Source organism: Eupeodes corollae, chromosome 1 (genome assembly GCF_945859685.1).
Source record: "Eupeodes corollae chromosome 1, idEupCoro1.1, whole genome shotgun sequence".
Lineage (NCBI taxonomy): Eukaryota > Metazoa > Arthropoda > Insecta > Diptera > Syrphidae > Eupeodes > Eupeodes corollae.
Genome location: NC_079147.1, coordinates 211542945 through 211556289, shown reverse-complemented (window position 1 = coordinate 211556289; position 13345 = coordinate 211542945). Strand labels below are relative to the sequence as shown.

At 33.4% G+C, this 13345-nt stretch overlaps 1 protein-coding gene across 1 annotated transcript in view; it reads right to left on the bottom strand.

Annotated features, from left to right (window-relative positions):
* LOC129954275 (uncharacterized) overlaps window positions 1-13345 on the bottom strand; it is a 214844-nt gene extending 201499 nt beyond the window's left edge. The window contains exon 1 of the mRNA XM_056068118.1: window positions 12010-13345. Within this exon, the coding sequence (XP_055924093.1) occupies window positions 12010-12908 (899 nt within the window). The 5' untranslated portion in view covers window positions 12909-13345. The remainder of the gene's footprint in view (window positions 1-12009) is intronic.

Here is a 13345-nt window from a genome sequence, read left to right as displayed (position 1 = left end):
AAGATATACTCATTCTTAATATGCGGCTGGAAAAAGAATCTCGTTCGTCCGAAATTTAGCTCAAATTTAAGCTGATCGCATAATTGTTTAAGCGGCACTCTCTCAAGACATGAGTGAGGTTGACCCAAGTTTTGGACGAATTAAGTTTTGTTGATTACAGTTAGGTCAGAAGTGGTAGAAAATTTTTTGCATGGTGAGAAAACTTTAAAATCTTTAAAATATTTGTATATTCTTCGATCAAAATGCAGCTCAGCTAATAGATAGCAGCATTGGAGTTAGATTATGTTTAACGAAAGGTACCAGAATTGAGTTTTTGAAGCATTTAGTTCTACATGACTAATAAATCCCTACTGGACAATGCCTTTAAAATGTTTAATAGGCATATCATATCCTGCTGTTCAAGATTCAAATCCTCAGGACAAGTGAAGTGTTTAAAATTTAAAATAATTCAAAAGATTAGAAGATAGGGACAAGATATCCTTTAGGAAGAAATTCTGAGACAAAATGGAGCCTTGGCCATCCAATATTTCTTTATTAAGTCAAGACCTTTAAAAGAAGGGCTGTAAGTTCGATTGAACTGATTGATTTTCTCTGAATATGTTTTAGAAGTATTTTAATCGGTCTGATTTTTCGAACGATAACATTTGTCATTTCACCCGAGGTTCTTAGAAACTAAATCATAGATGCAAAAAAGGTGGTTTTTTCTAACCAGTATCGCTAGCGACTTCAATTATATTTTCTATTGTCAAGTGTGACGTGATACTAAATTGATAAAAATTCAAGAAAAATGCAACTAATGTTATTTTACAATCAAAAAAGCTTTGAACTAAGTCACTTCCAACATTTTGTGAACAAAAACTGATTTTATCTTCAGAATAATTAGATGCATATAAGAATAAGGCAATAACTTAACGTAAGCCCTATAATGAGACAGTACTAGCAAAATTTGTAAAAATTGATTTTGACTCGAATATAGTCATTCTGGGAAAAGATAAATTCCCAATTCTTATTAGCATTTGGCGATGAGTTGATTGAAGTTTTAAAATGAAGTATTTAATCTCCCTTGGCAGCAAATTAAGTGATGATCTGTATTTAAAAAGTCAGCATGCATTTTTTGAGATACAGGACATGGTGAATTTATTAACAGATAAAATAGAGTTAGAGTACCAGACATGTTCTTGATTTGAATAATGTTGGAATCATTAACTATTTTGTTCAAAAAACACGAGAGATCTACAAGGACAAATTAAAATTTAATTTGGGTTATTTTTTAGTTAAAAACAATCGCTGTCAATTCAACCATCCAAAATTATTTTTTTTTTTTCAAATTACAATACTCCAAATTTTAAAAACGCTAATAGTTTGCCAAGAATTGCATTGCATGCATTGTTTTATTTTTTGAATTTATTCACAGATAAAATAGAGTTAGAGTACCAGACATGTTCTTGATTTGAATAATGTTGGAATCATTAACTATTTTGTTCAAAAAACACGAGAGATCTACAAGGACAAATTAACAATTTAATTTAGGTTATTTTTTAGTTAAAAACAATCGCTGTCAATTCAACCATCCAATTTTTTTTTTTCTAAATTACAATGCTGTACATTTTAAAAACGGCTAATAGTTTGCCAAGAATTGCATTGTATGCATTGTTGGTCAGTTACCTCCCGATGGTTTGTATATAAAAACCATCAAAACAACCATTTAGTGGCTAAATGTTTTATCTACGGCATAAATAGTAAATGTATGCTTTAATTTTTGTAAACCTCAATAAAACATTTTTCTGACTAATTTCAATTAAATTCGGAGAACCACACCAATTGAATAAAAATTAAATTTGAAAAATAAATATAATAATTCCATGGAAAATAAATTCCACTTTAGCAAATTAGATTTATCTTCCATTAAATGGGATCTGGTTTTCTATATAATGCATGTTCGCGTGTTAAATTTTATTACTCTAAGTAGGTACACATGTTTAATTTTTAATGTCTCGTAATTCTGTTTATACCTGCCCTGACATCATGGCATTTTAAATTCACTCTCGTTAATTTTAACATTCCATTTTGTGATCAAATTAAATATATAAAATTCTGACTGTTGCCTGAACTGAAAACGGGCTACAGGCCCGGACGTAGGCGGCGCGCGCGGCGAAGGTAATGGCGGTGGAGTTAACAAATGACATTTGGCTTTTATCAAATTTTAAATCGTATATCATTTTGCTTAGGTATTCTTTTTTTTCCTTTACAAAAATTAGAAATCAAGACGAACAAAATACAAAATGCCAAAAAAATAACGAAAGAAAAGAAATACCAAATGTTCACCTTCTTTTTAGTTGAAAGAATAATTAATTAAAATGCTGTTTTATATAAACAAAAAAAAAAAAAAAAAAAAAAGAAATAAGAAAAAATATATATTTTATCCGCCTATTCACGCTATACAAAGCTGAATAAATAGACAAAAAGTCCTTGGCATAAAGGTGATAAATTACAAAGAAAAGGCACATAAATTTAGTAGTAGAACGAGCAGTCGAGCACCAAGCAAGCTCCTAGCTCGAAGCAGCGAGCGAGCATTGCTAAAGGAAGCTATGAAAATATACAACATAGGTAGGGGTTAGGAATACAAGTTAAAATTAATAGCTAGCTTTTAGCATAGAGCGTAATTGCGGGCCACAGTTACAACCCAACACCAATAAAACAAAATAATTCATCTTCAGCTAGCAAATAATTATCATTAAGAAAAAGATGGCTCCTGTTTTTATTTTGTATTTCCTGTTTTATATGCACATCAAAAGCCAGCAGAAAGATTGTTGATATTCATTTTTATCCTTAAAGTCTAGGGTTGTTGTGATAGGAAAAAATTAACTGATGATATTTTTTATTCATTCATTTGATGTATGAAGGTTCAAAGGTCAAAATTTGCATTCGTTGAATGATAAAATTCGGGGTCTTTATCAAACCAGTCATAATTATGTCTATTTAAGGTTAAGCCATGAAATGGTAGTAGCACGCTATGGTAAAACTATGTGCTTTAGAAGAGCAACCCATAATAGTCGTCTAAAGATATTGGAAAGCAGAGTTTGTGGTTACTTCTAATTAACAATGGGCGTTTTTCATTATGCTGAATTTCCGTCAGCTGAATTAATTGCTGGATAGGATTAACAGAGGCATCCAATTTTTCTTTGAGTCGGTAGACACCTTAAACTAGCTCCTATAACATATAATAGAAGCCCATGCTTTTTAATAGCTATTTTCTGTCGATTTTCTAGAAGCGTTTTTTGCTTTGTCGGGGTTATTTGCATTTATTTTCCAACAAGCTTAGGAATTATATGAACAAATTAACATCTCTAAGACAATCGTTCTTAAATGACCGCTGAGATCTACAATACTTTAACCATTAGTGTGTTCAGTGAGAACACACTCAGTCCGAGTTTTTAAATTGAACATTCTGGCATATCTGCCAGTTTTAGGTACCTTAAACCTAAATTCATTTTAATGATTGATGTCTGTGAGCGAATGTAGTACCTACGTATCTCTGTTCTCGATACTTTTTAATCAAGAAAATAAAACAATTTATAACATTACACAAACCAGATATTTGACGTTAAGATTGGAGTTTCGATCATTTTGTGCAACGATGGAAAATGGAAAAATAATACTTATGCATTTTTTCAAACTTAATTTCACGAAATTTTTTTTTTTGTTACACATTGTCGATAAGATTATCGAATACATACAAAATAAATAAATGTTAAGCTTTTCGTTATGTAAGAAAGTACAAAAATATTTTATTTCCAAATAAATGAAAATGTTAAGGTGGAAGCACCGATTTCATTGAAGTAGTTAGATTAATTTTTACATCACAAAAGTTGGTCTAAGCATAAAGCAGGGTTTAGCTTTTTTTTTTGTAAGGCAAATAAATAGATGATATGATCTGGATCACGGAAAAAAAACACCGCTATTGGAAGAATGTATAGGGTTTGGCTTGGGGCCCTTAAAATATGGCGTTTAAGATAGGTTTTTGACTAAAAGTACCAGCTTTACGGTTTCTCAGGGTTTTAACTCTAATTTTCAGGATTTACACCCGCTTATGGAGATCTGCTTAACGAATGTAAAAGCGCCTACAATTGTTTTGAACAAAAGAAACTCCGGTAATTTAAGCTAGCAAATGTACTAACCCATTCTTAATAGTGAGAATCAACAAGAACGAAGGTGCCTCCTTAGCCTTACCCAACCGATACAAAAAAAATTGTTTCCTTTTAAAAGAGTAAATAAGTAATATTTTAGTTCTGCCCGTGGGGTAACCTCCTCTTAAAGAGATAAAGAGATTTGAGCTTGGTTTTCTTCAGCAATAGCTGTTTGGCGTAATCAGTAAGGCTCGAAATGTTTTCTCTTGGCGTCAAGGTTTTAAATGGACATTTTTGTTTTTAAACCGGTTATATGAAAATTTTCTCTAAAACTAATAAAGGTTTAAATAAACGTATATAAGCGTTTCAAAATAATTTTTTTTTTTTAAAACTTCAGAAAAAACTATTTTACATACAAAATAGCCTTAAGATATAAGAAATATTCTCCTCTCATATCGTGCTAAAAATTTAGCAGACATGGAGTATAAAAAAATCATAGCTATACGGTTGAACTTTTGCAGTGCCCATGTCACACGAAGAATATCAATTTTAAAGACTATTCGGAAGCCCAAGCACATCAGCTTGCAAAGTGTAACAAGTCGTCTGAGTTTTGGAACGTGGTCCGAAGACTTAATGGGACAAAGTTTACTATTAGCCCGGATCTTAATTCAAATAGACTGAAAACAATTTTCCGGCAATTTTTAAGCCCAGATGCACCAAATAAGTTTCGGAATCAGTATGTCAAACCTGGCTTTAAAAATAATAATTTAATTTCAAAGGAAAAAGTGTTTATATCGATAAACAACCACAAGGATCAAAAGGCTGCGGGCTCAGATGATATACCCGCAGAATTCTACAGATATGGTTGAGATACTCTTGTTGTATCTCTTACAGCAGTATTTAGCCAGATCTTTGAGGAAGGAATCATCCCAAATCAGTTCAGCGATGCCTTGATTTTCCAAATTCTCAAGAAGAAAAGCACTGAAGTTCCAGAAAACAACAGGGAATCTCGTTTTTGAACTCGTCATATTTACATCGATTCGCTCAGTCGTTTAAATGAATGGATTCATTCTAATAATCTGCTTAGTGAGTTCAAATCTGGCTTCAAATCGGGATACTCCACCGTCGATCACATTTGCGTACTCCGCTTGATTGCTGACTCGTTTCCATGGAGAAATAAGAAACTTTTTTCATTTTTTGTTGACTTTAAAGCTACTTTCGACACCGTGGATCGCAATGGCCTATTTTACAAGCTTTTCCAGATAGGAATTTTGATTAAGTTCGGTACAGTATTGCAAAATGTATACAAGACTACCAAAGCATCAGTGTGGAATGGCCAATGCTTATCAGAATGGTTCCAAACGAAATCAGTAGTTTGACAGGGCTGTGCACTCAGTCCAAGCTTGTTCGCACTCTTCATTGATTACATAGTCGCAGCATTACCAGTACGCAGGCTTTAACATTAAAGCTCTTCTTTTCGCTGACGACATTCTTCAGCTAATGATAAATAAGCTTGCTAAATATTGTAAAAGGTGGAACGTAGTGGTAAATTTAAATAAATCCAATGTGATGGTTTTTAAAAATGGTTGTGGAAGATCGGGTGCAAGTGAGCAATGGCACTATAATGGTGAATGAGTAGAGTTAGCGAAAGAATACAAATATCTAGAAGCCTGCGATACTTAGAACTTGAAAATGGAAAAAAATCTCAATGAAAAACTTGCTAAGGCGAAAGCTATAAAAGTAGCATGGAAGCAATGCTTTAATAATAAGGAAATTACGCATGCCAGTAAATTCAGGGTCTTCGAAGGTGTATCGAAATCAGTTATGTTTTATGCGAAACAAGCTCTCGGAGATTGGAAATATGAGCAAGTGGAAAAACTGCTCACATTTTACATTAAACTGATTTTCCACCTTCCTTCAAGTACGGCAAACTACATACATGATCATGCTGGAAACGGATCTATTGTCCTTATTTATAAAAACACTCAAACAAGTAGTTATTCAAACGATCCAAACCCGAAGTGGATGGTTTAAGGACTGGATAGAACTAGCAGAGCAGGTGGATGTTGACCTAAACTAGAGTAATCTTGCCTTTTGGAACCCAACTTTATATCGCCTAAAAGTTCGTCTGGATGGAGCCTCAAGAACGCAATACATGGAGCAAGCCTAGAGCTCACAGTACCACATGATCTAGATCTCCGGGAAAGAAACTAATTCCACGACAAATATACCATTGAACAAATTTCGTGCATGTTCCGGCTAAGAGGAAAACTCCTTAATCTGAACTACATTCCTCACCGTGAGGACTTACCGATTTTATGCAACCCGTGCAACTTAAAGGAGCGCGAGGATGTTTTTCATTTGGACGATGTGCGATATTGAGAGAAATGATAAAACTTATCCTAGGCAGTGACTTTTTTGCAAATACTGATATCATAAGCCTTCTGCAAGAAATGGATTTTGTTATTGCAAAACAGCACTTAAATATAGACATCAAATTTTAAATGAAGCGTTTTAATCATAAACTGCACTTTTTTTTGTATTTATATAAAGCTATACTTTTAGTTGTCAAACAGGCCGACGGCAATGTCATGCATCACATTGATTGATTTAACCAAATTATTGTTAAATGTATGTTTAAATAAAATCAAAATCTAATCTAATTTTATCAGTTTTAATCGGCGAGATTCTTTACCGCTGGATTTCGTTACGGTCCCTCGTAAAATAAAAAAAGTCTTATTAAATTAATTAACCACATAATTGTTTATTATAAATTCAGAAAATTCAGGTCAGATATCAAAAAAATTTTCCAAATAAAAGTTAGAAACGTACAATTTTTCCAAATAAAAGTTAGAAACGTTGTCGAAAACGACATTCATAATACAGGAATCATTATGAAAATAAAGAAGAAACAAAAGTTATTTTTTAATTTTGCAGAATTTAACAAGGAAAATGATTTTTGAATTTAAGGATTTACGTGTTGATTCATCTCAATTTTAAAAATGTCTGATTTTGTAGATGATATTTAATCCAAAGAAATCGTAGTTTATACCAATAACAATTTTTTTTTAAACTGTTGTATTTAAACCAATTAAAACAAGGTTAACTTAGTGGCCAAAGAGTAGTGAAACTAGGAATTAACTTCGATATCGGAAATGATGTTTCGAAAGAGAGTTTTCTATTAACAAAGGGTTCAATCGAATTTGTGGCGTCTTAAATTAAAATTAACTACAATTCAATAGCCAAAGGAATTTGTGTTGAAGTTTCTTGAAACAAATTTTGATTACACCACATTGGGCTGGACCCCACTGCCACAGTGTTGCATCTATGCACGGATTACGCAAAGTAACCCTCTGCAGAGTACAAGTAGTTATCATTTATAAATTTCTTTCTAACACCATTTGCGGAGTACAAAATTGTTCAGATATAACCTCGCATTTCCTTATGTAGCTGGCGGCGTTGAGGGTCCCAAGGTTGATATTGATTCACCAATTTTGTTCAATGTATACTTAAAAATTGAAAAGTAGAGTATTTTCATTTTGCAAAATATTGTAAAAACACTTTGAACTTTACTTTGCTGGATATTATTTTTTTGCAAAGTTGCAAAGTGAAAAGTGTGTAGTGAAATAAGGCAAATTTCAATTAGCTCTTTTTTGATTGATAAAATTATGTAAAAAAGTGATAAATAGAATCAAGATTTTCAAAATAAAGATAGTTTTTGGGTGAATAAACTGTAAACTGCTTTGTTTGTTTTCGAAAGATAATATACAAATTTTTGAATGCATTTTTTGTAGATATTTTTAAAAATATCGCTTAGCTATTAATATAATGAAATGGGGTTAAAACGTACTAGTACTTTTTTTAATTTGATTAGCACACTGAAACATGATGAATTAAACAAGTCTCGTGAATGTGAAAAATGGCAAAACAAAGTCTGTCAGGTTAGCGCCTTCATCTAAATTCGTAAAAGCCCTAACAAAACTGTAAATTCATACTGAATAAAAAAAAGTCTCAAAGAATTATGTTTGCGCTCCTCGCAGTATACAAAGTAAAAAGTACTTTAAAAGGCATGGATGTTATGATTCTGGACTTTGAAAGCCAGTAGGTTTGTATTATAACCAAACCCTTGGGCCTTGTTTGAAAATAAATCCCTTTTGAAATATCACTTTTGTGACTAGATGATTTTATTTTTTGTTTTTGTTTGTATTTTGTTGTGTGTAGGACGTAGTAGGTAGTTGAAATGTTAGTCTGTCACCACTAGGCTACAGAAACAGAAAGGGAGTAGCAGTATAGGTTTACAGCGCAATCGAACATTATAAATTTTATTTTTATGTAAACGTAGGCATAGATAGAGACGGAGCAAGCAAGCGAGTGGATCTATAAAAATATAGTTTATTATTTGTGTTTCAATTCGAGTGCACACACCCCAAACTCCACAAACTCAAAAACCTATATGAACTTTGATTCGGTTTCGAAAAATTGTGTCCGCTCCAATATCATTCGAATGCAGTGCTTGGTGCTGCTTCTGCTTTCTGCCACAGAATAGTGCCAGTGCAATTCAAGCGCAAACCAAAACGATACGAGACAACAACAACAAAAAAGATGAGAATAAATTAAGTTTAATGGCAAAATGGGCAGTTAACTGGGAGAGAATTTCGAAAGGAAGGAAGCCCAGTTTCATTAACTCAAACGTACGTCGAGTATTTGTACATTGTTGGTTGTTTGTACGGAATACGAATGGACGACGACAAATTGTTTGCCATTTACACACTATCCCAGGAACTATATGTGCAGCTAACAACTTATAAATAATACATGTACACATTATATTACTTTGTGTGTAATAATTTTTGTGGGTTATAAAAATGTAGTTTCAGCAAAAGCAAAGTTTTTCAGTCTTTTTACTTTGCGTTTGTTTTAATTTTATTTTTTGTTACAAAATGAATTGCATGTGATATGCTGCCAAAATTACTTCTCACCCCTTATAAGGACCTTAAGTAGAAAAAATGTTTGTTTGCCTTTTTTTGTATACTCTTCCTGTTTGTGTACAGTGTAAAGGACAGTCCATTTATAGCTTCAGCTCCAACTCCAGCTCTAGATATGAAAGTATAGCTGTATTAGGTATAGTTTTTCAGATGTACAAAATCATATGGAGTTTTTCGATAGTGTTTTTATTGCCAAAAATGGAAAAACCATTTTAAATCAACGAAATAATTCATTTCGGACCGAAACAAACAGAGAAAATAGTAATAATGAAATTTTTGTTAGAAATTGTAACCGACAAAAAAGAAGGAATGCGCCTGATGTGTTAGGGTTTTGCTCTTGGAATGAAATATTATACTTTTTTTTAGGTGGAATTCAATAAATAATAAAAAACAATCTGACAACTGCAATGCCTCGCCGCAGCAGATATAAATGTTTTTTATTTCGCTGCTTTATGGTGAAAATTGTTCTGCCCATAAGGGACTCTCTAGAAGATTCTAAGGAAAACATCTTTGGTTTTGATTTAAGTTTCAATATTTTATGTTCTTTTGGTCATTTGCTAGGAACATAAACTTTGATACATTTTATATTGACCGATTTTTTTTTCGAATAAATTGACTCAAGGCCAGTAATTTCTATACTTGGTATTTTTATAACGATTTCAAAATACCACAAGAAGAAGTTCTAAATGTGTGGTGTTAAAGGAATAATGTGGTAATTAAATTTATATATTGATGGACATTTTGTTTCGTTTACCACTTTTCTACAATATATAAACCATTTGTGTTTGACAAAACTGAGAACAATCTAGAATCAAATTTCTTTCATATATAATTCATAATTCTAAAGTTTCCAGAAGAAGAGATTTTGTATTTCGCGAGATTTTTCAGATTGAAATCCATAATAGCTTACGTTATAAATGAGTAGAGGTTTGCTCATCCTATGTTTAGTTCAATTTCAAATCAAGATGTTTAAGCCAAAATATAATCTTAAGTTGCTGAAATAAAATAATGATGAAGACAGTTTGACAACCCGCTATTTATACAGCTGCCACTTTTAAAGCTTACACCTGTTAACATTAGAAAAGATGCTAATTACTAAAAAAAAAAAATGGTGAACATTTAAAAGTCACTGCTCGGAAAACTAAATGACTTTTGGTTTGTCGTGAAACACCTTGTCAGCCGAATATGACAGTTGTTAAACAGGTGGAAAAACTTAAGCTGTTAGACAAATTAGTGATTTTTTAAACCTTTTACGGTGATAAAACAACTGGAAATTCTGTTGATGTAGTCCGGAATGTTTACGAAAAGAAGGGTTAATTGATTCCTCATCTATCTTTGAAACTAGGCATTTCACACTTTTTTGTAGAAAGGATTACACATAGGTCCTACATTTAACTTGATTCGAAATAAAAATTGAAGTACTGAATCGATATTATTATGTTTTAGTTAAAATTAAGGAAATTTCCAAGTTCTGTATTAGCACTTTCTAAATTTCCAAGTGAGTTTAGATCAACACGATTAAGTAAAATTATTTCAGTTCGACAACAGAAAATTGTTTAAAACAGAAAGAATTTCCATTTAAGAAAATGAAACTTAGAAAATGTTTGTATAATATAAATGGTTCTACTTCTTGTCTGAGGGACCGGTTGAGGCACTTCAATCGTATTTTTTAGCACGAAAAATGTTTTTCCAATTAAATTTTTTTAAATCTTTTAAGCCTGTGATTTGGTCTATAGCAACATCTGTCTTTTTCAACCGATCTTTGAAAACTGCGATTATTTCATAAAGTTTTCAAAAATAAAGTTTCACTCGATTTTCAATTTTGATTTCAATTTTAATTAGCTCGATTTTGGAAACCAAGCTATAAAGTTTTATGATTCAGTTAAAATAAAAAATCATGCCAGTCGATCACCAGTGACGTGTATCTTCAATAAGGCTTTTGGAAATGCCTCAAAATGATACTTTAATAAACAGATTTTATAGCATTCAAGACTCGAAAAATGTAGAAGTCTCAGAATGATTTTTAAAAATGTTCTCAACCCTCAACGTGTCAATATTTTATGTTGTTTCGATAACGTGACGGTATGATTCGATCTTAAACCTTACTTTTTTCAAAAATGCGCTACCGAGCTATGATGAATGTTTCTCATGACCAAAATTGAAAGATGCTTATGTAGACGACGTTCAATTTAAATAAGATGACTCTAGGTACCACAAAAGTAACGAAAAATTCGAAATAGTTTCATTACTATGTTCTTTCTTAACGAGATGATACAAATAATTAATTACCTCGATCCTGAGGTTGAATAACGTTAGGCTTTAGAGCAACGTAAAAGATTAGGTCTCTTTACTAATTCTCCACAATCCATTCACGACTTTAAATATGGAAACTATAACGAAGATATTAAACAGCTTTAAATGTGCGAATAAGTATAAGAATTTAAATGACAAGGATATGGCGCCCAAATCTAAGGTACGACGCCATTTGGTTAATGTTTTTACTGGCTAACCTTTTTCTTTGGAAATAAAACATCCATTAGTTTAAAAATCAAAAATACATGTTTTTTTTTTAAATCGAAGTGAAACTGCATACTGGAATATCTTGTAGAAAAGAGAACAACTCATGATGAGATAAGAAAGGGTCCAAATACTAAGCGAACTGTGTGTTAGTAAAGTACGGATTTTCTCGCAAGATTTAATTATCCAATTCAACTAGGATACAACATTACTTCATTGTGGTCACGATACTAAGTAAACATTTTCTATAAAATTTATATGATGATGCCACAGAGTTTTGAAAAACTTAATACGAATATTGAAACTTAACTACAAACAAATAAAAATTTAGTCGAAATTTCAAATCTGAATACAAATAATATACAAAATATTCTACTCACGTGTATTTGGCATTGGCCCAACAATGTCCCAGAAATCGACACTGCAGAGCATTGCACTGATAAGGTTTCACAATGCTGTCAACTTCGTAGGTAATGTTAAAGCCATAGACATCCAACAGTCGATCCAGGGCCCTCAGATGTGTCCCATCCAAGGTTTGCATCTCGAAACGAATCTCAAGGTATTGACTGGTGAATTGAATCCACGCTACTTTAGTGGCATCGTCTTCGGTGAGTTGGAAAAGCCGATGACTGGGCACTTTGTAGTCATCGCTGTAGTACATGTACTCTGTGAATTTGAGTCCGCCCAGCACGTACAACTGCGTCAGGTAGACAACTATCGAAACATTGGCACCCGGTTCGGCGTGCGAGTGAATCTCGGACGCATCAACAATCCAAACACACTCGATGGGTGTCTTGAATCTGTGCGGGAAGTTGGGCGTTTGAATGGTGCCAGCTGCAGCCCGATAGTAGCCTCCGCACAGAGGTGTTGTACCATTATGGTGCTGGATGTTCTGCTTCTCAGCAAAAGGCTTTGCCAATAATGGAATAGCTGGCAGTGGAGGTGGTGGCAGTTGTGGCAATTGCGGCAGCAACTCACCCGGCAAAAATTCCTGATTGATAGTCGGTGCTCTGGCGATGCGTCGTCGTCGTAGTGGGTTCTGCTGAAGTTGAAGTTGATGCTGATTTCTCTCATTGGAGCGAATGACTGATGTGCTTAGTCGATGGGCAATGTCCGATGGGGAATGCAGCAAAGAGCTGCTGAGGAGCCTAGAACTGTCGGGAACCACCACAGACTGCCAGGCACTGCCGGCAGCAGCTGTTGCGTTGGTTTCTTTGATTATGTTGGCTGGTAATAGAGCCACCATGAACAGGATGATGAGAAATAATGATGTCGTCATCGACCGTTCTTTGTGTTTCTATCTTTCTGGGGTGGGGCGTGTATTTAGTGCGTTTTTATTCCTCTTGGATTTAGTTTTTTTCTAACTGTTTTCTTCTTTTTTTTGTTTCTGATGTGTTGCGGTTGCCGTAGACGTGCAGTTCGTTAAGTTGTCTGTTATCTGCAATTCAAATTAAAGCAACTCAGATGTGAGCCGCAGCACCTGATGCTGCTGCAGTCAGTTGATCGCCTTTCAGCTTTAATACATTTTGTCATAGTCTAGTTATTCGATTAGACATTCAGCTTGATGAAGGAGGAATTATTTGTTTTTCTGTTGGCTTAGCAGACGTCTGTTGCATAATGAAGTAGGAATGAGTACGGAATTGATTTTTAGGAGTTTGAAGGATTCGGTTTTAGCCATTTAAAGGCTTTAAAGTCCGTAAACACCCAAGAAGTCCA